At 35.6% G+C, this 25,114-nt stretch overlaps 1 protein-coding gene across 5 annotated transcripts in view; it reads left to right on the forward strand.

Annotated features, from left to right (window-relative positions):
- VWA8 (von Willebrand factor A domain containing 8) overlaps positions 1 to 25,114 on the forward strand; it is a 365,312-nt gene that overhangs the window by 179,412 nt on the left and 160,786 nt on the right. For all 5 annotated transcript variants that reach the window (XR_003682537.2, XM_028497346.2, XM_024125806.3 and 2 more), the window contains 3 exons: positions 19,869 to 19,944; positions 22,000 to 22,135; positions 24,476 to 24,595. Coding sequence is in view for 4 of the 5 variants with exons in the window: in XM_028497346.2 (XP_028353147.1) it covers positions 19,869 to 19,944; positions 22,000 to 22,135; positions 24,476 to 24,595 (332 nt within the window). In the remaining variant the exon portion in view is untranslated. The remainder of the gene's footprint in view (positions 1 to 19,868; positions 19,945 to 21,999; positions 22,136 to 24,475; positions 24,596 to 25,114) is intronic.

Genomic DNA, 25,114 nt, shown 5'->3' on the forward strand with positions numbered 1-25,114 from the left:
CTGATTCACTTTGGTATACAGCAGAAACTAACACACCATTGTAAAGCAATTATACTCCAATAAAGATGTTAAAAAAAAGTTTTAATAAACCTTATTTTTCTAGGAATTATTCCTTGTCTTCTAATTATTGGCATAAAGTTGTTTATAATACCACTTTATGATATTTCAGTGTCCTTAGGCCCAGTAATGATATTATCATTTTTATTCCTGGTATTGGTTATTTGCCTTCTCTCTTTTTGCATGATCAGTTTTGCCGGGAGTTATCAGTATTATTGGTCTGTTCAAGGAACCAGCTTTGGGCACTGTTGAATGTCTCTTTTGTTTGTTTCTTTTCTATTTCAATAATTTCTGATTTTATCTTTATTATACCCTTTCTTTTATTTTCTTTGGATTTAAAGTGCTGTTTATTTTTAAACTTTTTTATATGAATGATTAATTGATTTTCAACCTTTATATGTGTTTGAGGCTGTCTCTATTTGAATCTCTTTTTGAGTGTTGGTTTTCTCATCTCTGAGTAATAGAAGTTGACAAGGTCATGTTTAATATCTCTAGGTCTTTATTCTAATATGTTTGAATAGGCAAGAAGAAGACAGTATTCAATGTGCTTTAGAAAGTTTAGAAGATTAGAGATACAGTCATCCCTCATTATTTGTAGGGGATTGGTTCTAGGACCCCCATGGATGCTAGAATCCACAGATGTTCAAGTCTGTTATATAAAATGGTGCAGTATTTGCATATAACCTGTGCACATCCCCCCCATATACTTTAAATCATCTCTGTATTGCTTATAATACCGAATACAATGTAAATGTTATATAAATAGTTGTAAATACAGTGTAAATGTAGTGTAAATAGTTGCCACATGACAAATTCTAGTTTTGCTTTTTGGAACTTCTGGAATTCTTTGTTGTCCCAAATATTTTCAATTTGAGATTGATTGAATCCATGATGCAGAAACTGTGAATACAAAGGGCCAACTGTACTATGCTTTACTTTCTACCTAGAATGTCCCTTATACCAATCTTTTGTTGAAAAGTAACAAATAATTCATAAATAGTAAAGAATTACCTGCTGATTATATACCATGGTAATTCTGATATTGGCTACATAAATATATTTTCTATGAAAAAACTTTCTAAATTCAAAATGTAATAAAATTTTCAAAGTTACAGATTTTTATTATTTTTCCTTATATCACTCATTGCTATATCATTGATTGATGATAGTATTACAAGTAAAATATCTACTCATTTAGACACTGGGGTACCTCTATTTGTCAGTATTTGATATTTAATTTGTTACATAAAGTTGGAAGTAAAAAAAATCTCCAATTCTGTTTAAAATATATATTATTACAGGATTTTCATTAAATAGACTGACATTCCCACTAATTTCAAAGTGTAAAGTTTTTTTCTCTATTGTGTACAACTTTATGACTATATTTGTCATAAAATTAAAGCTCATGAAATTGCCTTAAGAGAAACATATGTTTTAAAGATCTAAAAATAGCAGTCAAAAAAAATGTTCAGAACTTCTCTGATCTATGGGTGACCTATTTAATGTCGTTAACTCTGTCAATTTTAGATTCCTTTTAATGGATTTGCAATGTTACCATCTAAGTAATCAGTCACACTCAATTTAGTTTATGGATGTATTCCAACAAAATGAGTTATGCGCCATTCAAAACATAATCTTGATAAGTAAAACCATCACCAAACATACATGGAGAAAACATACAACCAAAGTACTTTTGAGTATGGCCATCTTATGTTTTAATGACCAGATCTCATAAAATGAGCAAGCTAGGCAATTCATGTTTTTAGTTAAAATCAAGATGTTGTCCTAAGAGTATGATTTAGATAATTTAAAAGATTAATGAGTATAATGACTTTTATGGTATATATTTCAAGCAGAGGAGACTACATGGCTCACATTTGTGAAGTGTATTTATTTACTTCTTTTCCCACAATATTATGTTAATTTGACATTAAAGAGGACATTTGATATGTCAACTTCTGTAGCTATGTTTCCTCCTTGGATAGAAGTATACTTCTGTATTAAAATCAGAATTATCTTAGTTTTGAAATTCTTATGTTACCAGATTTTTTTTCGTCTGCTACCCTTCATATAAGAAGACGATGGCACAGGTCCAATCATTAGCATGACCCATATGCTTGTTTATTTTTCTAATACTGGTGCCCATTGTAAATATAGAGTTTTCAGGTCCCCCAGCAAAATCCCAACTTTCTCTTCAGTGAGATTTTCCCAGTGTATGCTCAACTTATTCCAGACTGAACAATTCTCTGTCCTACTCACAAGTTTCGAACTTGTATGCATGCCTGTCTTTATTCTTCCCTCTAAAGTATACTCTGTTTCTCCCTGAATACTTCAAGATTTGGTCCACTGTTACTTCTGCATGGAACTTTTCTGATTTGTCATTCTGGCTGTATTTGTTCCCTCCTCTGGAACTCCACAGGACTGAATTTGTACCACTGTGATAGAAAGAACATGGATTTTAAAAGATAAAATTATGTCTCTACCTTTAACTTTTTAAAATAATTATTAAAAACTTTAATAATTTTTTAAAATCTAATCATTTAGATTTTTTTAAAAACATCTTTATTGGAGTGTAATTGCTTTACAATGGTGTGTTAGTTTCTGCTTTATAACAAAGTGAATCAGCTATACATATACGTATATCCCCTTATCTCCTCCCTCTTGCGTCTCCCTCCCACCCTCCCTATCCCACGCCTCTAGGTAGTCACAAAGCACCCAGCTGATCTCCCTGTGCTATGCGGCTGCTTCCCACTAGCTATCTATTTTACATTTGGTAGTGTATATATGTCCATGCCACTCTCTCACTTCGTCCCAGTTTACCCTTCCCCCTCCCCGTGTCCTCAAGTCCATTCTCTACATCTGCGTCTTTATTCCTGTCCTGCCCCTAGGTTCTACCATTAACTTTTATATGGCCTTGAACTCCTTGAGTCCTAATTTCTTTACCTATCAAATTGAAATAATAATACCCTTCAAGATGGTTCTGAAAATCAGGTGAAAATGTTTGCCAAGGACCAACCACAATGTGTGGCACATTTTAGGTCCCTAAATACTCAGGCTAACTCATAAGTATTAGTTTCTTGCCACATACCCCACTTCCTCTCACTCTGATTTGCATTATAACTTCTATATCTTATGTCCATCCCGCCCCCTCCCCCAGTCATGCCTCCCCAACTAAATAAGGAATTTTTTGAAGGCAGGAGTCAGGTTTATTCATTATATATTAATTCATTTCACCTAATTTGTATTTATTAGATTTCTGTTGTTTGCCCATAGCTGTTTGGGGGCACGGATGATGTACAGTCATTCCTAGTATCTATAGGGGATTGATTCCAGGACCCCCACGAATACCCAAATCCAAGGATGCTCAGGTCCCTTATATAAAATGGCATAGTATTTGCATATAACCTACACATGTCCTCCCATATGCTTTAAATCATCTCTAGATTACTTATAATACCTAATACAATGTAAATGCTATATAAATAGTTATAAATGCAATATAAATGCTATATAAATAGTGGCTGGCTCACAGCAAATTCAAGTTTTGCTTTCTGGAACTTTGAGATTTTTTTTTTTCAAATGTTTTCAGTCCACAGCTGGTTGAGTCCTTAGATGCAGAACCTGTGGGTGTGGAGGGCTGACTGTATAGATGATGATATTGATTTTGACTAGATGTGCTTGCTTGCTTGTCAGTGGGTGAGAATACATCAACATTTATAATACAGTGTTGTATATAAGCCAAGAAAGAAAAATGTGCAGGTTCTGTGGGACCCTTGAAGAGAGGTACCCAACCCTCTGAGTATATGCATGGGATTTGGTGGAAGGGGTCTGGAGAAGGTGACACTCAAACTGAGTCTTTAGGGATAAGTAGGAGTTTTCTAAGTGCAGAACACAGAACAAGGCATTGTAGTTATTGAAAACAAGCTGTCTAATAAAAGTAGGAAGTGAAGGCAGCTTGGGTAGCGTGGAATGTATGTGGGTAGATGCAAGAGTTGATGCCAAGAGGAAGATGTGGACCTTGTGGGGACTTCATGGGCCTTGCTGAGGTTGGATTTTATCCTGAATGCAATGTGATGGCATTAAAGCAAGATCATTAGGACCATAGTCTGTGGGTAGATCAGAGTCAGATGAGACTTGAATCACAGAGAACACTAGGAGGTGATTGCAGTAATCCAGATAAAATTGTTGGAGCCAAACAAACATACTGGCGATGAAAACGGGAAGAAGGGAAGTGGTGAAGTGGGTTTAACTGGCTAATTTTAGGTTGATAACTATATGGAGGCTGAGGAGAAAAAAGAAGGGTGGACAAGGGGAGGACTACTGCATTGCATTGTAGATGGTTATTGTTAAAACCCTTGTTTTTCACCTTTCATATTTTTGCATACTTTTTCTTTATGAAATCAAATGAGATAAAATAAAGTGTAAAACTGTAGCACTGACCTTCTCCATATCAAATATCCTGGAGTGAATGATGACATGCTTTAAAAAGCACAGCATAATTCAGCATACAAGGCTTTCCTCAATCTGACAAAAACAATGTGACAGTATAAATTTTGAAATTCACAAAGTCCCAAAGGGCAAAGGAATAGAAAAACTAAAAGCTTTTTTGAAGTCTCATGGAAAAAATTATTATTGAGCCATCAAGACATTCTGATAAGAGCAATAGAGAACTGGAGATGTGTCTGATGTCATAGGCTGCCGGGATACTCCTTCTGTCTCATCTTCCCCATTATGAATTTGGAAAGGCTATTTTAGAAACATTTTTATCAGCAGTTAGACGGTAGTTTTCCCACTAAGAATACCTTCTACTGCCTTTTCTTACAGAATGAATTATGCCACTACCTCTAACTTTTCCATGTAGATCTTTAGGTTTGTACTAATTTTTGACTCCAAATCCATTTAAATTTCTGTACTATTTTTGCTTTTTCATTTAACAAACATGTAACTAGCAGCTACTCTACACTATTTTCAAATTGTAACTCGTTTTTGCACACAACTCTGAGTTCAGTACTGTTACCATCCCAGTTTTGCAGATGAGGACAGAGGCACAGAGAGGTTAAAAAACTTGTCTGAGGTCACATAGCTGTCTTCATACAGTCTGGCTTCAGCCTTATGCTCTAACCACTGCACTGTGCTGCTTCTTGACTTTGTCATGCTGATCAAATAGTATTTTAGTGATAGTAGCACTTTAGTAAGTACCTCACTAAAGTACTAGCCATGTGTTAAGATTGTTGGTCAACCAATTCTTAGATTTAATACTTCGATCTACATATAATAGCTTGATTTTTTTAATTCTAGCTTCATATTTCTAATCCTTGCCCAGTTTGATCCCAAAGCCTTTCCTTTGGCCAGTTATTCCATATTTTACCTTTTTTTTCCAATAATAATATCCTTATTAAATTTCATTTTCTGTTTTCTTGACTACTTCTCCAGATTATTAAGCTGCTTTTGTGTCTTAATGCACCTCTCCTGAGGTGTATCATCAGTGTACTTAACAGCTCCGTTTTCTGTTCTGTCACCCAGGTAATTCATAAAATTGTAAACCAAATCAATGCCTGTGATCTTTTATATGATATTCCTCCCAGGCGGACACTGCTTCAGTTCTCGGTGCACTCACCAAATGGTTGTTGTAGGTTATAGAGGTGGGTGAGTCAGAGCTGCAGACGGACCCTGAAACTGGAGACCCCAGCCATCAGGCTGCTCTAGACTGTCTTGGAAGGGAAGACTGGAAACAAGCAGGATTCTATGGGATTCTTTTTTATTTTTGTTTCCTAAATCACAAGCTAAATAAGCTTGAGAACCACTGATACAGTGCGTGTTTTTTCTTAGTTTTGTTAGATCCTATGCCACTAGAGAATAGCTACATTCTTTTCAAGTGTTACACACTTTTTTAGTTTGAGAAAAATTTCAAAAATCAAAAAAATGTAAGTAAAAACATGTAGCACATACCCAAGTGTATCGCTCATATTTAACAACTATTAATATTTTTCTCAAATTTGATTCTACTCTTCTTTTTGCAGAAAGGAAACACTAATTAGAGCTTTACCACCACGTCCAATCTCATCTCCCCTTCTTCAAGTCAATCACTCGTCTCAATTTAGTTTATAACCTTCCAGTCATTTGTATGCATTTTTTTTTAATTTGTAAAGCAAATTTTTGTTAAGAAAATAGTTCTTTCACACTGACTTCCACTGTAAAATCAGTGATGCTCTGATGGCGGGGGCGGGGGGGAATTTTAAAAAACTTTTAGTCCTTAGTTGTAATAAAAAATAAACTCAATCTGACAATTGTTTCAATATCAGATTATCTTAACATGCTTAACATCGCGCTCCAACCACTTAAACCTGCTCTCCTCTCTCTGGAGAGCTTCACCTGCAGGTTTCTTTCAGCAGCACCCTTAGTTAAGCTGATGGAGTGAAGAAGTATCTTGGGCCAGTGTCATATACTTCCCAACCATCTTTTAATTCATTAAGATCTAAAATGTTTTTTTGTTGAGCTTTATAAAGTGCCAGTTCTTATAAGTGAGACAGATATTGCTGTAACCAGACTCTTCAGATGACAGCAACAGTGACAACATGAGCTGAAGGAGATGGGGTGAGGTGCTTAAATTAAGCAGGTAGATTTGTGTCCTAATGCGATCACTTAGTTCACCACACCGTTATCTATGTCTCTTAATGGATATATATCTGTAATGTTTTGTGCAAGAATTAAGAGCACTGCTGGAAAATCTAAGAATTTCTTCTTTATTTCATTTGACTTTATTCCTTTATGCATCCAAATAGTCAACAGATATCTAGGTTGGGTACTCTAGAAGCAGAGCCAGAGATGGAAATGTCTGTATAAGTGATTTTAGAGGGAGAGCTTTTAGGTGCAACTTTCTGGGAAGTGAAGCAATCAGGATAAGACTGTGGAAAAGAAGTGGTTTTATTTATTTTTTAGTTTTTTAGTTTTGGCTGCCCCATGCAGCTTGTGGGATCTTAGTTCCCTGACCAGGGATCGAACCCTGGCCCCTGTCAGTGAGAGCACGGAGTCCTAACCACTGGACCGCCAGGGAACCCCCAAGAGGTGGTTTTAGGTGAAGTCTGGCCTCAGCCTCCTCACAGGGAGCTCTGGAGCACGAAGGGCACTACTCAGTTATCCTACCTGGAAGCAAGAGAGCCAGGCTTCTTTGTCCCCACGTCAGCGAGGCATTAGTCAGGAGAGGAATCAGGGAGAACCTCTAACTTCCCAGGCATTTCAGGACAAGGTACTCCCCCGTGATGGAGGGCAATTCTTCGGAGAGGGGTGCAGCTGTGAGCTTGTGGAAGTCAATGCTACAGTAGCTGTGGGATGGGTGCCTTTGGTAGCAAAGGAGGTCTGGGTAGGACACCAGCAACATATACTACCAGACACCAACCATATACCCTACCAGAAAACTCAGCTTCCCATTGAGCGCAGTCCCTAGCACTGTTCTAGGCCTTGAGAAATGCAGTGATGAACAAGATAGACAAGGTCAGTGCTGCCATGAAGCTTTCCTTCTAGTGGTAAAAAGGAGGCATGCAATGAACAAATAATTCAGTAAACTGGAAAATATCAATGCTATAATGGAAATGATATAAAAAGTTTTATAGGGTAATGTGATAAGGAGTAAATGAATAAGTTTGGCAGCAGTTACTATCTTCATAATTGTGCTGGAATTTACAGCAGGACATTCTAGCATTTTAGCAGCTTTGTCTGTTCTGGAGATTCATTGGTTGAATTGACCCTATGTAAGATGGATCCATAAAAGATTACAGATTATAGTAACTAGAGACTTGTGAGAACTTAGGGGGTTAACTTAGGGTTACTAGGGATACTGGTACTAGTATCAGTAAATCCCCAAATAGGAGATTTATAACATCTCTGAGCAAAACCAATGAGTCATGTATCTCATTCCCTGGTTAGAATAGGAAATCAGGAACTGAGCAGCGCTGAGCCTGCAGCTGAGTGAAACTCAATAAAGTAGGGATAGCACTATAAGCTCAGCAATCTACTAACAAAGGTGTCTTTCATGTTATACACACCACATTCTGAATGTGATTTTTTTTTACCAACTCTTAGTGGTAGTGGTATAAGTTGTCTATAATTGAATGTCATTTTCCACCAAGGACTTAAATTCTGCTGCTGCAGTATTTGAACTCTTTTACTAATACATATTTACTGGTTTCTGCTGGCAGCTGATCGGATGACAGTAGTGCTACATAGTCAGCAGTGTTCATTTGTTTTAAGACATGGTTTTTAGGAATGCATTGCATCAAAAAGTATAAACCATTTATTATAAAACTGGGCTAAAATAAAACAGAAGCCTCAAATTTTTAAAAGAAAAGCATAAGTTTGGGTAACCTCTTTGAGCCTAAATTTCATCATAGGATTGTTGGAGGTATTAAATGACATATGTCACATGTGTCTAGGACAGTGCCTGGTGTGTGGTAGGTACCCAGTTAAAATTAAATCTCTTCTCTATAAATCTGTATTGTCCATATACCTTCTGCCTCTTCCTCTCTTCTTAGCTTTGAATCTGCAGTTTTCTTTTTAAAATATCCACATTGTTATCTCTGGAGCATTTCAAATCCAAAATGTCCATCTCTTCATACCATATTTTCCTTTATAAATGTCCTCCAGCCCCTTTTCTATACCTCATTCATGGTGGGTATCAGTAAAGCAGTGTTTATGATTGGTAAAGGAAAGAATAGATGTTTCCTCTCTGAGCTTATGGAATCCTGTATCCAGTCACCTGGTCCGTAATCGGTATACCTTTCTCCCTTCCCTGTCCTTTATCTTGACAGCCAGTTATTACAAAATCATGTCTACATTTTTCTAGATCTCCCAAATATTTTCCTCTTTTCCTTTCCTACAGTCACTAGCCATACCTAGACTATTAAAATAGTTTCTTCTTCTTCACCTGGAATTGTGACCAAGTCCTTTCAATTCCATCCTCTGGGCCATAGATCCGTTCCTCATTTTCTCTTGCCTGGACTTTTACAGTAGCCTCCTGGTTAAAAACTCAGCCTTCAATCTGTCTCTCCCAAGCCTCGTACTGTTCCATCAATAAAGTTGATCACTTATTCTCCTGCTCAGACCCTTCAGTGACTCTCATTGCCAACAATATCAAGTCCATAGTCCTTAATCTGAGCCCCATCTGTTTCATTAGTCTTACTTCCAACCTTTCTCTCCCACATACTTAGGCTTAATCCATGTGAACAGCTTGTGGTTCCCAAGAATCACATGCATATTCACGACTCCCTCACTTGCCACTTGCAGCTTTTATAGCCTGGAATGCCCTTCTCTATCAAGTCTGTCTGGAAAATTCTTACTTTTTCTTCCAAATGCAAATCAGAGTCTTTTCTTCTAGGAAAATGTCTTAGACCCTTCCTTCTCCTTTTCCTTCACAAGCAGATGTTTCCTTTCTTTGTGACAACATTAGTACAAAGCGCTTCTTAAAGTGGGGAGCACGTACCAAGAAGTTCAAGATCATCCACTGGAACATGGGAAGACGTTAGAATTTATATTTACTTTGCTCTTAAAAATATGAAATAAGCATTACCAATATTTAGTATACTGACTGACACCGGCACCCTCATTTGTTCAGTTTGTCACATATGGAAAATGGGACGTATCCAGAGAGAATTGTGGGAGTTTGTATTATGAGAAGATGACAGTGATGCTCTCAGGTATTCATCTGATTGCACAATATGACAACACATAACAGTTTACTGTGCCCAGTTTAGCAGATTTGTGGTTTACGTTACCCAGTGTTAACTAAGCCAGCCCTCATATAATGGATAGTGGTTTAAAAGATTCCTGAAGAAACAACCCTGGGTTGAAAATATCGTTAATAATGTAAATATAAACAAATGACATGGAATTGGCAGAAAATTCTGTAAGTATAACTATTGATGGAGCATCTGATATGATTGGATAGAGACAAGACTCTTGAATAAGGTTACAGAGGACATCACACATGAAATGTATTCACTCCATGATGATTCAAAACAAAACACTGCCACAAAGATTGAAAGCAGACTTGCACACAGTGCTACAGGATGTCACCAGTTAGATATGTCACATAAAAAAAAGAGCTTTAAAGCAAAGCCAGAACTCTTGCAATATTTTGGAATCAGGTAGGAACTGACTGTGAAAATCTTTCATACTACACAGTCTCACTTATAATCTCATTGTAAAGTATTTAAAAGATCTGTCAAACCTACCCATTTGTCTTTTACAAAGTCAAGAGTTCACAAATTGTTGATCTGTCTGTGTGTTAATGGCTGTTAGAGAGATGCTACGTAACAGATACTTTAAAAATTAAAAAAAAAAAATTTAATTTGACCCTTCAAGCTACAGGTCATGTTTTAGCAATAAAGTAGAAAATAACTCCTTAAAAAAAAACTTCTCTGGAGAGAGTGTTTTTAAATCAGATGTTTATAACTGTTTCAGTTAGTTTTTTTGTGGCTGAAAAGAATGTATGTCACTCTGTGATATTGTGATATAATAATTATATGTTTGGCCTTCATTCCCTTTCCCGGCACAAGAGCTTCTAAAACGCTTGTAATTTCCTGCATTATAAGGGTATCTTTTGTTAAAATATTTGGTCTTCGTCTCCAGTTCTAAGACCCTTGGAATCTCCAGAATGATAAGAGAGTCTCATAAGATGACTCTAGGGTCTCTAGAGAATTGTTGGGTGTGGAAAACCCACACATTTGGTGTCAGAAGTAGAAATAGATCGTAGTACTCCTAAAATGTCTCATGTCTGCACACTAAAACAATTTAAATACAATTTCCTACAAATGAAGAGTTTCAGTGAGTTTTGAACCTATTCGTTCAAAATATATATAAAATGTGACGCTGCCTGATTAGTTTGCAAAAACACTGACATCAGGAAAGATGGAAATTCCCAAGCCTAAATGTAATGAAAACCTTTGTATGCTTTGATAGATGAGATTGAAAAATGCATGTTGAGCTATAGGGACTGCAGTCAATATTGCACTTCTGTGTGGAGCTACGAGTCTTCGTGAGCTCTTTTTCAGCTATAATAAGTATTGAAATAAGCTCAATTTAGGACTGGACCTTTAAATCACACAAGTAATAAAATGTATTAATCACATTATTCTAAAATATCCTTCTTTAATTTTTAATGAGAACAAAGAGGGGTTTTTTTGTATTTATTTAACAAACAAAATTTTAAAGTGTTTTTAAGGTATTGTTTTTCATCTTTAGCTCAGTTGTTGTTTCTATTTTGGTGTACTTTAGAATGTATCTTCTTAAAACAAAAACATTTTATTAATGGTACATTTAGAGCCACTGGCCTAGAGTAGGCTCTGCTATTATACACGTCATTCTTTATCACAATCACGTGTTTCCACCTCTGTCTTCCCTGCTAGACAGTGTTCTCTCCCTAAGGGCAGGGGCATTTCTTGGAACTGCCTCCTCCAGCATGATTTCTGGAATATGGTAGATGTTTGATAAGGTTTGTTAAGCAAATGGATAAGTGCAATGTCTGTTCCTTCCCATCCATCTTTGAGACATCCATTTAGAGAGTCCTCTCTCTGAAATGGATAGGTGATTGGTCCTCCATTCCCAAGAGATGAAAGTCAAACTCTTCACACATGATATTTAAGAAGAGTGTGCACTCCTACTCACCCTGCCTATCCAGCTCTACTCCCCTCCATGCAGCTATGTTCTAGACATGCTCGGTGCTTCCCCAAACTACTCTTGTATCTCCTAACTTCGACATGTTTTTCTATTCCTCTACCTGGGAGCACCTTCCACCCATCTCTGCCAGTTAAAATCAAGTTTAATCATCAAGATCCTGTTTTCTTCAGTCAGAATTAATTGCCTTCTCCTCTGTGTACCCATTGAACTTTGTTTTAATTTCTATTATAGCCCTTATCACATTCTGATGTAAGTTATTTTTTATTTGTATTTTATATTTATTTATTTATTTTGGCCGTGCCAGGTGGCATGCAGGATCTTAGTTCCCTGACCAGGGATCGAACCCATGCCCCCTGCATCGGGAGCGTGGAGTCTGATGTGAGTTATATTTATCTTATATGTCTCTTGTCATGTGAGCTTCTTGAGAGCAGGAGCTCTGAATTATTCATTTTATAACCCTTCATGCCTAATAATCTGCTTTACAAATTGGTAATTCATAATATAATTTTAATACACTCACGGGTTTATTCATTCTTTATGCAAACATTTATTACATGCATAGAAGGTACAAGGCATGATGACAGGCTCTAAGTATATTAAAAATATATATATATGATATCCTCTTGTCTATAGATGGTATGCCTAGTGAGGGGACAGTCATATAAATGTTACCGAGCAAGGGCTCTCTGCCCAATGCACATAGAAGCCAATACCAGGGCTCAAATCTGTCTGCCCAGTCTGGGGTTCAGTCAAACCTTCACGAGTTAGGTGAGATGGGTTGGTACGCAGAAGCACTGGCAGGGCAGGTTTTGATTGAAGGGCTTTGGAAAGTGGCCATTTGTGGTAAGGTGTGGTAAAGGGGGCTTCAGCACTGGGTCTTCCTGGACAATGGACCCTTCGCCTCTGAAAGGGATCCCTTGTTCAGGTTCTGGTCATGTCCTGGTCCTTTGGTTCCACGGCCGGGGGAGGGGGTGGGTAGAAATTTTGGTTCTAGGTGTTACTTGAGGACAAAATTTTCTCCTCTGTGCATGCATGGCCTGCATGACTTGCAGTTTTGTTCTGCTGTCTTTGAAAAGTCATTCAGGAACTTGTTAGAAACAGGATAGGGCCAGTTTGGGCTGGTTAAAATAAATAATAATAAAATAAAATAAATAAATAAAATAAAATAAAATAAATAAAATAAAATAATTCATGGATTATAGTTTACCAAATACTATTATGATAATACAAAATGCAACTTACATAGTAAATTTTAAGCTGTAAGTATCGCACGAGAGGTGTATTTTGGGTTATTACCCAAAAGAGGCATGCCTGACAAGTTTCATGGAGAGCTGGTGGGCTTAAGTCTTCTCTGACTTAAATAGTCGAAGGCTGTTTATCATTTGTCTCAGTGATCAAAAATATTTATTTTAACTTTAGTTTGAATTGCCTGTGGTAAAATATCTTTTGATATTTAATTTCATGCAAGATCCAGTTTCTGCTGTGTCAAAGGTGGCACATTATTAGTATGGTAAGATAAGTTTACTTAAATATATTACGAATTTAAGCTCAGCAAAGGAAGGAATGTTTACTTTCACAGATACTTATCCATCTTTTCTAAAGCAGTGCCCAGTAATAGATGTTCAATAAATATTTATTGAATGAATAATTATGGTATATCCTGATATGAAAATGTATTCACTTAATTTTTGACTCTATCAAACTTTTATGTTGTTACCCAATTAACGAGGCGTTTAAAAATATAAATTACTAGATACTATATTTTCTGATAAAGATTTATCCAGTGGATACAATATTCACCCGCCTCACACTCTGGTTTCATCTGTGTGTGCACCTTTGTACACTCATTTAGTTTTGTACTTTAATCTTCATTTCATTTTATTCCTTTTCAAAAACTGATTAGAAAATGCCTTGTTTTATGTCAGAGGAAAAGTTAAATAAGAGGCCTGCATATTGTTTTTCTTTTTTTGTCTGGTAAAGGGGAAATGAAGTTCCTACCAAGAAATTAGGTCATTTTGAGTCCCTAAAATTTACCAAGCCAGAAAGCTAGTTTTCAGAGTAAAGACAAAAGATCCTGTGTTTAATATTCTATCTTAGTATATTTATTTTTAAAGACTAGACAACTTATAAAATGTTCAGATTTTGTTAAAGTATTTGATTATCAGCATGGCTTTGAATATTGGAGGCATTTCTTTTAAAATAAGTGTTACTATATTGCTAGGAGACGTGGTAAGGAGGGTAAGTAGATTTTGAAAACTATTTTGAAAATTTTAGCTTCCATCAGATGACTGTTTTGCTGTGGCTATTTTCTACCTGCTGTTCCCAGAAGAGCCTACCTCTGGAGAGCAAAGTGCTGCACTACAGTAGAATTCCTTCCATAAATACTATCCCCCTAATGTCTTCCTTCCTTTTATGGTTTGTTAGCATTTTATGCATCTGGACATAGTGATGAGTGATTGACAACTAAATAAACTATTTGTCCTCCAAAACAAGCATTTTAAGAGCTGGAGTCTTTTTAGTCACTTTGGCAGAAAAAGTATTTTGCTTATCTTACTAAAAGGACTTTTCCCTCACAGCATTCAAAGCACATATAATATCTCTCTCACTTTTATCTTTCTTACTTTTTACTCTACTGTATTTCCTCATATGTTGTATTTTGATTCCCTCTGTAGAGATGAGTAATCTTGGGTTTCAAGAGTTTAAGTGATTGGGACTTCCCTGGCAGTCCAGTGGTTGAGACTTCACCTTCCAATGCAGGGGGTGCGGGTTCGATCCTTGGTCAGGGAGCTAAGATCCCACATGCCTCACAGCCAAAAAACCAAAGCATAAAACAGAAGCAATATTGTAACAAACTCAATAAAGACTTTAAAAACGGTCCACATCAAAAAAAAAAAAAAGAAAAAGAAAATCTTAAAAAAAAAAGAGTTTAAGTGATTGACCAAACTAGGAGGACTCAGATTTAGGCCAGTGCTGGTTTTCAACTAACACTGCAATAATCATAGCTAATTTTTGTCTTCCTTTTTTTGTATTGTATGGCAACACTGCTTATATTAATGACTGTTTCTGTTTGAGGGCTCAGGGAAGTTTCTTCCCCAACATGGCAAAATAAATTTGTCTTTCATAGGCAAGGTAGAAAGGGAGTGTTCAGAGAGCCCAGAATATTTGTAAACATTAATTTATTCTCAAATTTAATTAATTCTCAAATATATTTGCATCCCCTGTGTCTAAGTACCACTCTCTCTTTTATTAGTGATAATTATTATTAGTACTTCTTATCTTTATTTCATTACTTGCTTTAAAATAAGCCTTGTAGAAGTGATATTCTTGTTTATTCCATGACTTCTTCACTTGAAAATATCCTTCAACAGCACTTACTTCTCAAGTAATGTTATGCTTGTATCTTATTTGTGAAAATTACCATTTCTATTTTTATAATCATCCCACTTTTTAAAATATTGAGCAAATATTTGTTAAGTGCCCCCTAAGTGCCATATTCTATCTTTCCTTTCTCATGCTTGGCTTATAATAATGAGTGGATTGTTAACTGTAGCCGTTTCTCTTTTAATGAACTACAAAGTTAGAAAAGATTTCTACTAGCTATTTAAAACTCTTGTGTGTCTTTTTTCTTCCCTCACCCTTGTGTTTAACTATTATTGTTTTTCTAAAAGACAACTAACCATAAACCAATTTAAATACAACTTACTAAAATATTATCCTCAAAGTAAACATTGCTATTTTGAGGCCTTTTGCTCCTCAATAAATTCGAAGATATTAGCTTAATGTACCTTTATAAGCAACATCGCAAGAACAGATTGTGCTTGCTCTCCAGAGGCCGATTATCTTTCCTTATTTTAATAAAAACCTGGTCTTTATTCAATCTAATTACTTTTTATTGCATCTGGAGTCATTTTAAATTACTATTGAAACATTAATAACTCCAACTTAAAAAAAAAAACTTTAAAATCACAGAGTTAAAAGAAGACTAGAGTTTAGCACCATATTTCTTTGAGTAGCCCCTTTATCGACACAGGCTTTAATTGATGGACTGCTTTAGTTTGTAAGAGAGTAAGAAGTGAGAACAATTGGTGCTAACATAAATGTCAGCAATTAGCTGAACATTCTAATTAATTCCTCAAGCATTGCTGATAACTGTTATGTACTGGAAAGACATCTCTTTATTAAACTGTAGGCTAAGGAAATGTTACTAAGATGTGTTTTCTTCTCCTCAGTATTGCTGAAATTGTTGAGTCTCTTTCAACTTTTATGAGCTTATGTTTCAAAGCTGTTATTGAGAGGAACAAATCATAATAGAATTGAAATTGTAACAAATAAAATATTCTCTTAGGGTCGTTGCTTATTTGTGTGGAGAATAAATACCTTTTGATCCAAGATGCTCCTAAATACAAAGCAATGATTTTAATCAAATATTTTCTGAAAAAGAATCATTATATTGTCTTTAAGAGTCAATTCACATGCTACTTGTGACAATAGTCATCTGATCATTTACTGAGTTGAAGTTTATAATATTGTAAGATACCTTGAAAAACAAGCTTTTTTCTTGATGCGTGAAGTACTAATCAGAAGATAGTGGGTTATTTTCTACTCTTATATAATAAGGGACTTACATATAAGCCAACCCATTTTTTAAAAGTTGAATGTAATTTTACATATTTTACTAGCCTTTGCAATCCTTTGATGTATAAGACAAAGGACCAATAATAAGAATAGAACAAAGCCACTTTTTTCCTTTAAGCTCCTCTTTCTCATAGCCTACTCCACTGAAAACCATGATTCCCATTGGTATTTATCCTCATTTGTTGTCCCTTTTGGGAATCATCTGATTTATGCTTGTTCTCTCAAACGTAGGGTTTTTATTTCTAGCACAAAAGTCTTGTGAGAAATCTAATTTGACAAATTGTATGCTATCAGAATTCAAGTGTTATAGAACAATTTCATTTGCCTTTTAAAATTGGAATTCAGCTTGAATTTCCTGTTCTTAATCTGCTATGAAGCACTCTAATTATTAGGGTAATGGCTGAATTTCCTTTCTACTGACAATGATACAAGATTTCCTTTTTCCATTTCGGTGCTGGGAGGTGTCATGTTGTTGCCTATTAAATATGTGACAGCTGAGGTGTGAAATTCACTATGTTGCTGTAAAAAATCTGTGTGAACACGTCTCTTTCTCTTCCTCACTTACCCGCTTCATGTATTGCCAGGATATTAACAGTGAATTTAAGTGATATTCATTAAACTCTGTTCTTATTTGTTTAAAACCCTAAAAAAATTTTAGCAGATAAGAGCATAAAGTATATCCTACAGTAAACTTATGAGACCCAGGAATACAAAAAATGGATATGTGACTATATATCATTATATTGCATAAGAAACATTTTATTCATACTAAAGTTGATAATCACCAATACATGTCACAATATATTTTCACTTTCCTTTAACATCCCTCAAGGCTTTATTTTAGATACATTTCAATTTGAAGGTTAGTGAAGATAAAAGAATAATGTTGAATTCTTTATAAAGTGTAGTGTTAAGGCTATAGAAAACAGTAGATCACCAGACAGGCACCAGGCCCATGAGAGTCGTTATCGTGAGGCTAGGAGCTTGGAACAGAGGTCAGGAATGGCAATAGGCCAGACCTCCAGGGAATAAATTAAAGAAACCAATCACTGTTTAGTCAAGTTAGAGGGAGAAGCCTTTCAACCTAGGTGCAAAAAAGGCAGGTAGTCTGGGAGCTTCCCTGGTGGCGCAGTGGCTGAGAATCCGCCTGCCGATGCAAGGGACGCGGGTTCGTGCCCCGGTCCGGGAAGATTCCACGTGCCGCGGAGCAGCTGGTCCCGTGAGCCATGGCCGCTGAGCCTGCGCGTCCGGAGCCTGTGCTCCGCAATGGGAGAGGCCACAATAGTGGGAGGCCCGCGTACCACAAAAAAAAAAAAAAAAAAAAGTCAGGTAGTCTAGAAATTGTAAATGTCAATAATCGTATTGCCAACATATTTGCTCAAGCCCTGGTAAATGAGAACTCTGATGCAGATGTTTCCTGCTACAGTAATAAGTGTAAATCCAACTCAATTTGAAATCCATGATGGATGTAGACCATCTCCCCCTCCGTCCCCTGACCAGTCAATCCCAAGTGTACGTCTCAACATGACTGTACCTTCTGATATACACTCATAAGTGAATAAGGAAGATTCCTTACCTTAGAGTCAGCCTTAGTCTAACCCAACATTTATTAAAGTGGGTTCTGTAGTTCCAGATTCTCTGTTAAAAAAGAAGAGTTCCATGATCCAATATATTTTGAAGTCCATATACTGTATGTTGCACTAGAAGCTACAGTGTTGATTTTTTAACGTTTAACATTTTTGTTCATTTCATTCATGGATTCATTTATTCAACAAAGATTTATTAAATTCATCCTGTGAGTCAGACATCCACTAGATGCTGGGGACAGGATGAGGAACAAGGTAGATATGGTCTACACTCTGAAATCTTAACAGTCTGTGTAGAACGACAGATAGTAAAAATAAGCAACTACGATATAGTGTGGTAAGGACTGAAATAGGGGTGACCCAGGACTCAAAGGGAACATACAGCAAAGCCACCTAATTGGTCTAAAAAGGGTCCACAGGGGTTTTCTAAGAAGTACCATCTGTGCTAAAAACCTGAAGATCAAGTAGAAGTTACACAGGAAAGGAACTTTTAGTCACAGCAGCAGCAGTAATGATCACAACAAATAGTTAAAGCTGGCATGTAATTTTACCCTTTCTATCTGCCGTATATTGTGCTAGATACTTTCCCAAGGGTTCTATCAGTGATCTTTCTGCGTAGGTTTTATTATTTACTCAAAATCATAGAGTTAATAAGTGGCAAGAACAAGAATTTGAATCCTGTATGGTCTGACTCCAAAGGGTTTTTTCCGCTACTCCACAAACTGCCTTTCAATGCAATTAACTGATTTCGATTAAATTTGTTTTGCTAAGGCAAAAAATGACTTGAGTGATATCTTAAGTTTGCTTTGTCAGTGATTGTCATGTAGTATTTATTAGGGTTTTTTTAAATAGAATCACATTTTATATTTTAATAATTGTGATAAAATTTAGCATTTGGGTAGAAGTCTCAGAAGTATATTATGGCACAGAGGTCTGAAGTTCACATTCCAAATAGTATCTTACACAGAGAAGGTACTCAAAACAACACAGTTGTAACTTCACATTTTACTTTGAATAAGTGGTAGGGTAGTTGGAAAAGATAAGTTTGAACTCTTGTAAAGAAAGATGCTCACTCACATTTTGGAAGTAATTTAATTCTCTGTGCGACACGATGAGGATGGCTGTAGGATTTTTTTATTTTTTAGATAGAGTATATGTAGAAGGTGACGATATGAAATCGATCTCCTTAAAATATGTCTGGACCTACCTATAACCAACAGCCTATATACACACATTTTTGGCAAGAATATTCATAGGTGATGTGAACTTCATATCTCATCATGTGTGGAGGTGCATAACATCAAGATAACTCACTATTAGTGCTTTTGAAAATCCTGATCTAAAGGAGAGTCAGATAAATAGTAGTAGGTAGACTTAAGAAAGTAAAATGGATTGCCCTAATCCTAGCAGAAATGTTCAAAATCCCATGGTTTCTGGAGTGAGGTGAGACAGTCTTGCTTTTGCACCTAGTGATGGCAGATTGGGCCAGAAAGTGTAATTCACAGACCTGCTTTAATTGGCCACGTCAGCATGCCAGTCATCACCGAACTCACCATCAAAATTATTTTTAACTAATCTAAATATTGTATATAAAATACAAATATATATTTTTAATTTCTCCTTTTCACCTTCAGGGAATTATTTTGAGGAGTGAAATGGTCACAAGGGAAATTACTGGAAGAAAAAAGAGAAGTAAAGAACCTGGATAGTCTGTAAACTTGGATTAATTCCCAAACCGTTGTAATTTATATTGACATCAACAAAATACTATTGCCGACTGGAATTTCATTTGCTTTTTTATTCATTTTAGGGAAAGCTGGATGGGGGTGAAAAAAGAAATGCTCTTGTGTTGTATTTTATTCGTGATCAAACGTCAGTTTATTTCCTTACTTACTATAAAATGTGTTGGTTTAACCTTAGGGACACCACGGTCCAAACACTTACTCTTCAGCCTTCTGTTAAAGATGGACTTATTGTGTATGAAGACTCACCTTTGGTTAGTAATACAATTATATGAATATTCTCAAATGTATTTTTTTTTAATGATAATTATATTTCAGCCTTTGAGGGTGAGAAATCTCCCATTGGGTCCAATATGTTTCAGTCTTAACTGGAAAACACTCATTCATATGTCATTAGGAGAGTGGATATTTGAATGCAAATTACTGGGAAAATAACATGTTTTCTTATTCTGGTCTTCTCTCTCCAGAGTGAGAGATTTTGATATCCTCTAATGATTACTTTTCTATTCCAGAATTTTGAAAAAAGAAAGAAGTTTGCTGTTTTCAGATGTACAGACTTCGAAATTAGATAATGCTTCTAGAATGTTTTAAAAAATGATTTTAACTAATAAAATATTCACCCAATGTTTTAGGCAGCTGAGAAGATCATTCCTCAGCTTCTCACATAAGACCCAAAGAAATCTGGCCTGCCAGGCACACCTCTCTGTGTAGATTAACTCCTCGACAGCAATGGCACAAATAAGCCACCATGAGAACCTCTGTGGTCCAGACCCCAGCGATGGGAGTCTTTAGGACCTCCTGCCTGAATTCAACCAGATTGGACCCGACTTTTCTGTGAACAGAGATGTGAAGGCTGGAGTTAGGAGTAGAAGCTGCACGTTTTCTCTCTCTTTTTTTAAATTCCGCTTATTTTTACACTAAAATTAAAAAGAAAAATCCTTATTCGTTTTTTAGAATATGTAATAAAATATTTGTGGTAGAGAGAATCATCTGTGTCTTGATCTATATTTCCTTAAAATTATTTGCCAAAATTATGTAATGATAAAAGTTTATTATATGGTCCGTTTTATGTTATATTTCTTGTGATGTAAAAACATAATCTTTGGGTTTACATTTAAATTCATTGACTATCTCCTCCTATGCACTCTTTACTTTTTTTTTTTTTTTTAATTTTTGGCCACGCCGCTCGGCTTGCAGGATCTCAGTTCCCCGACCAGGGATTTAACCCGGGCCATGGCAATGAAAGCACCAAGTCCTAATCACGAGGCCACCAGGAAACTCCCTCCTATCCACTCTTTAAAAATGTTTTTAAGGATTTTTCCGAACTTTTACCTTTCTTCTGATAATGTCACCACTTAGTCATCCAAGACCTAGAACTCTTTCTTATTTTTCCTTTGACTTCTTCCCATCTAATCAGTTGCCAAGGCTATAGATTATACCTCTGGAAAACTCTTCAGATCAATATAATGCTTTTTATTTCCATTTTTTTCCCATGCCTCCTTCCCTAAAATCAGGTCCTCACACCACTTTTTTACCAAATTGTTATGATACTCCCCTTTTAGTCTATTCCGCATATTTCTACAGGATTAAATGTACTAACGTGTAGCTCCAAACTCCATTGTTATCATGTCTGAACTCATAAATCTTTAATTACATCCTATTATTTAGTGACGTAAAGCACATATTTTTTGGTCTGGCCGTCAAGTTTTTAGTAGTAGAGACCCAATCTACCCTTTCAGATCCTATTCTCTCTTTTCTTACATTTAACGTCTGCTTCAGCCAAGATAGTATTCATATTCACTCTTCCCTCAGTGGGCTGCGGGATTTCTTGAGTTTGACCATTGATTTTCTTTGTCTTGACTACCCATCTCCTCACCATACATACTGATCTCTTAAAATCATACACTCTTTTAGAGCCATCACAAGTGCAATGTTCTGATATCCAGTATTGATTGTGATGTCTCACTCCTCTTAACCCCCATGGCACTTTAATTTCTCTATTTGTTATACTTGTTTTAATACTCCCCTACCCTGGGGTGTGAAATGTTGTGAATTCCACCAACATAGGGATAATTATGAAGCTGAAGGAAAATAGAGTGATTACTGCATAGTTAGCAGTTTAGTAACTATGAGAAGCTTTTGGTAGAGATCCATAAATTTTGTTTCCGGCTCTGCTACAGACATTTTTGTGACAGTGTATTTATAACTTACATAAAACCACCTATTATAAATCCAAATCAATGAGTGATGAAACTTTTAAAACGTTTGCTTTCATTTTTTTGTTTATGGTAAATGTTCTGTCTTCAAAGGTTAAAGCAGTAAAATTGGGTCATGTTCTGGTAGTAGATGAAGCAGACAAAGCCCCAACAAATGTCACCTGTATTTTAAAAACTCTAGTAGAAAATGGAGAAATGATTCTAGCAGATGGAAGGCGCATTGTTGCAAGTGAGTATAAAAAAAGCAACTTTTCTTTCAGTATGTGCAATTTTTACATCTCCAGTATCAAATCACACACTCAGCTGGCTATTTATCTGCAAACCACAAGCATAAGTTCAATATAAGTCATCTGTGTTGACAATTATTTGTAAAAATCAATATGTCTGAATCTAGCTCTGTCAGTTTCTCTTTCTTATAGCCAGAGAGCATCTTTGAGCATTTCGATAGTAGTTTTAGGACAAATCGGCTTCATAGTTTTTCTACTCTGAGCGTACAAACATATAATCCTTTGTATACTCATCTCAATTATTTGTGTGCAATTTCTTTTCTTTCATTGTTATGTGGAATTTTTAAAGCTCTACCACATTTCTGTTACTCATAATATTAAAATTAATGTTATTATTAGCTCAGTATAATTAGAAAAAAATTGCTGGGCATTTTATATCTATCATATATATGTATGAATATATCGGTGTGTATACATATATTACACATACATACCAGCTTCAGGAAGAAGTTAGTTATTCTCTGTTTTGGAGTATCTTCCTCCTTTTATTTTATTTTTATTGTTGTTGTTAGGGGAAATGTACGTAGATAAATCTCATAAGTCTGTTTAAGCTACAAGGAAAAATTAAGTTTGTCTAATGCAATGTGAGAATATTTTCCAGTTTCTAATATAAAATTTTTGTGTCATGAAAAGACTTGAAGATCTATAACTAGCCATTAAAAATATACAGTCAATAGTAAGGTAACCAAACAACTTGAGACTAATAACTGAAATCTTCAATATTCGAAGAGAGTATATACAGAAGACTCCATAAAAATGTACAAGTGCATCACCGCAGAGACTTCTGGGACACTGTCATTGCAAGTCTGCTGTTTCTAAGCCTAGAAAACTCAGCACTAATAAAAGTATTCTAACATTTCAGTTTCACAATGAATTTATGGGAAAAAATGAGAATTTGACTTAAACAGCCTGATTACTATCTTTTAGAAAGATCATTCAGACTCTTAAGCTTAGAATGCTTCCTGCCCTTTTTAGAGGCATTATGAGGACAGTGAAATGGAAAGCAAGAAAGAATTGCTGAAACAAACTTATAGTTAAACAGTGACTATCTCCTGGTAACCCTTTACATTTTTTTAATATATTTTTGAAGGATAGTCTAGAAGCAAAGGAGTCATCCTAATTCTTAAATTCAAGTTTGATTGTAGGTGACATTTTTAAACACAAGAGCAACTCAAGCTCTTTTGAACATGGGTTCAGAAAGCATCACTTCTACGGCTATGTTTCTCATTTTCTTTGCCTTTTAAAATTTTCATGTTTTATTGCTATTTTTATTTTAGTTAACTAATTAAGTAAATTTTGGGTGTGACCACATACCCTGGTATTTACCACTACTGAAATTAGTGGAGATCAAACGTTAAAACTAATGGTGGCATTAGTACACGAATATATGGCACATTGAAAGGTTACTTTTCGGTATCATAAAAAAATACAAGTATAGGTTCTTACGGACTCATCTCAGATAAAACTCCAGGTGTTCCACAACTATCATTTCTTAAAGATGGACAGCCTAAGGCTAAGATTTAAATAAACTCAGATGACAGGTGTTTCTTCTTAAAATAACCATAATAAAGTTTTTACTATCTTAAATTGTTGTTTGGACTAGCAGTTCTATCTGAAATGTACATCAGCAAGTAGTATATAATATTCACTTCCTTTAATACCTTAAACATTTGCACGAAGAAAGTTCCAGTCAACTTGAAATTATGTATTTTAAGAACTATGGTAGAATCCCTTGAATGGAAATTAATCACCTTTGTTCTAATGAATTGACTAGGTGGTCAAGACCTTTATTCTATGTGGTTAAGTTTCAGGGTACGTAATCTAAACAGGAATTACTCCTTAGCTACAGAATGAAGGCTTTATGCAAAGTGATGCAGCTGCTGATTGGATAAAAACTAAAGGATGTTTGGATTGTCCTTTGCGTATTCTTTGGATTATCTATTGTTATCGATTCCTTTTTTAAAAGAATAATAGCATCTCAAGCCAAGTTTAAGTACCATAAGACAACATTTAGACAAGTTTGCTTCTTAGACGTGCATTTAATTTACATAAAAATGCAAGTTCCCATATAGTTTAGTATACGCTTTATCAGTATTCTGTTCCTAAGCAAACCTTCTCAAAAATGTTTTTGTTTTCTGCAGCCAAATTGTTACAACCAGATTTCTTAGAGTTGTTTTACAATTGAACAGTATGACTACTTCTGTGATTTTAAAGGCTGTAACTTGATACTCTTAAGAATTATTAAATATCTATAAAGAATAAATAGAAGTTATGTTTTTCAGATTCTGCATTAGTCAATGGAAGAGAAAATGTTGTAGTGATCCATCCTGACTTTAGGATGATTGTTCTGGCCAACAGACCTGGATTTCCTTTCCTAGGCAATGATTTCTTCGGTACCTTAGGTAAAAACAATATTGATAAGAATAATAAAAACAATAGCAATAACAGTAAAAATATTGTCTTAGTAACAATACTGTAATGGTTATCACTGAACGCTATCATGTGCTGTCATCATCACAGCTACCTTGTGAGAGTATTTGTTATCACCATTTTAGAGAAGGAGAGTATCATTTTCAGAGAGATTCTTTTTTTAGGGTCACTCAGATAAGTATTAGAATGGCTTCATATCTATGTGTTTTCTTACACAACTAAACTACACTTTGTTATTTAGGGCCTCTTAGAGTAAAACACAAAATAAAGAATGGTTTTTAGTGTTTGGTTTTCATCACATCCCCCTATGAAAAGGTTTGAGGCCAGCTCTGGGGAGACTGATTCTCATTGATTGCAGAGGCCCTGGGATAAACTGAAGCATCAGGAGCCTTTAAGAATAGCTTCGTTTCTCCGTGGCAAGTAGGTAATTCTGGATACTAGGCATACTCAACGTGGAGCGAGCTCAGTCTCCTGGTAGGATTTTTCTTTGA

The sequence above is a fragment of the Physeter macrocephalus genome, chromosome 13 (assembly GCF_002837175.3).
Source record: "Physeter macrocephalus isolate SW-GA chromosome 13, ASM283717v5, whole genome shotgun sequence".
NCBI classification, from domain to species: domain Eukaryota; kingdom Metazoa; phylum Chordata; class Mammalia; order Artiodactyla; family Physeteridae; genus Physeter; species Physeter macrocephalus.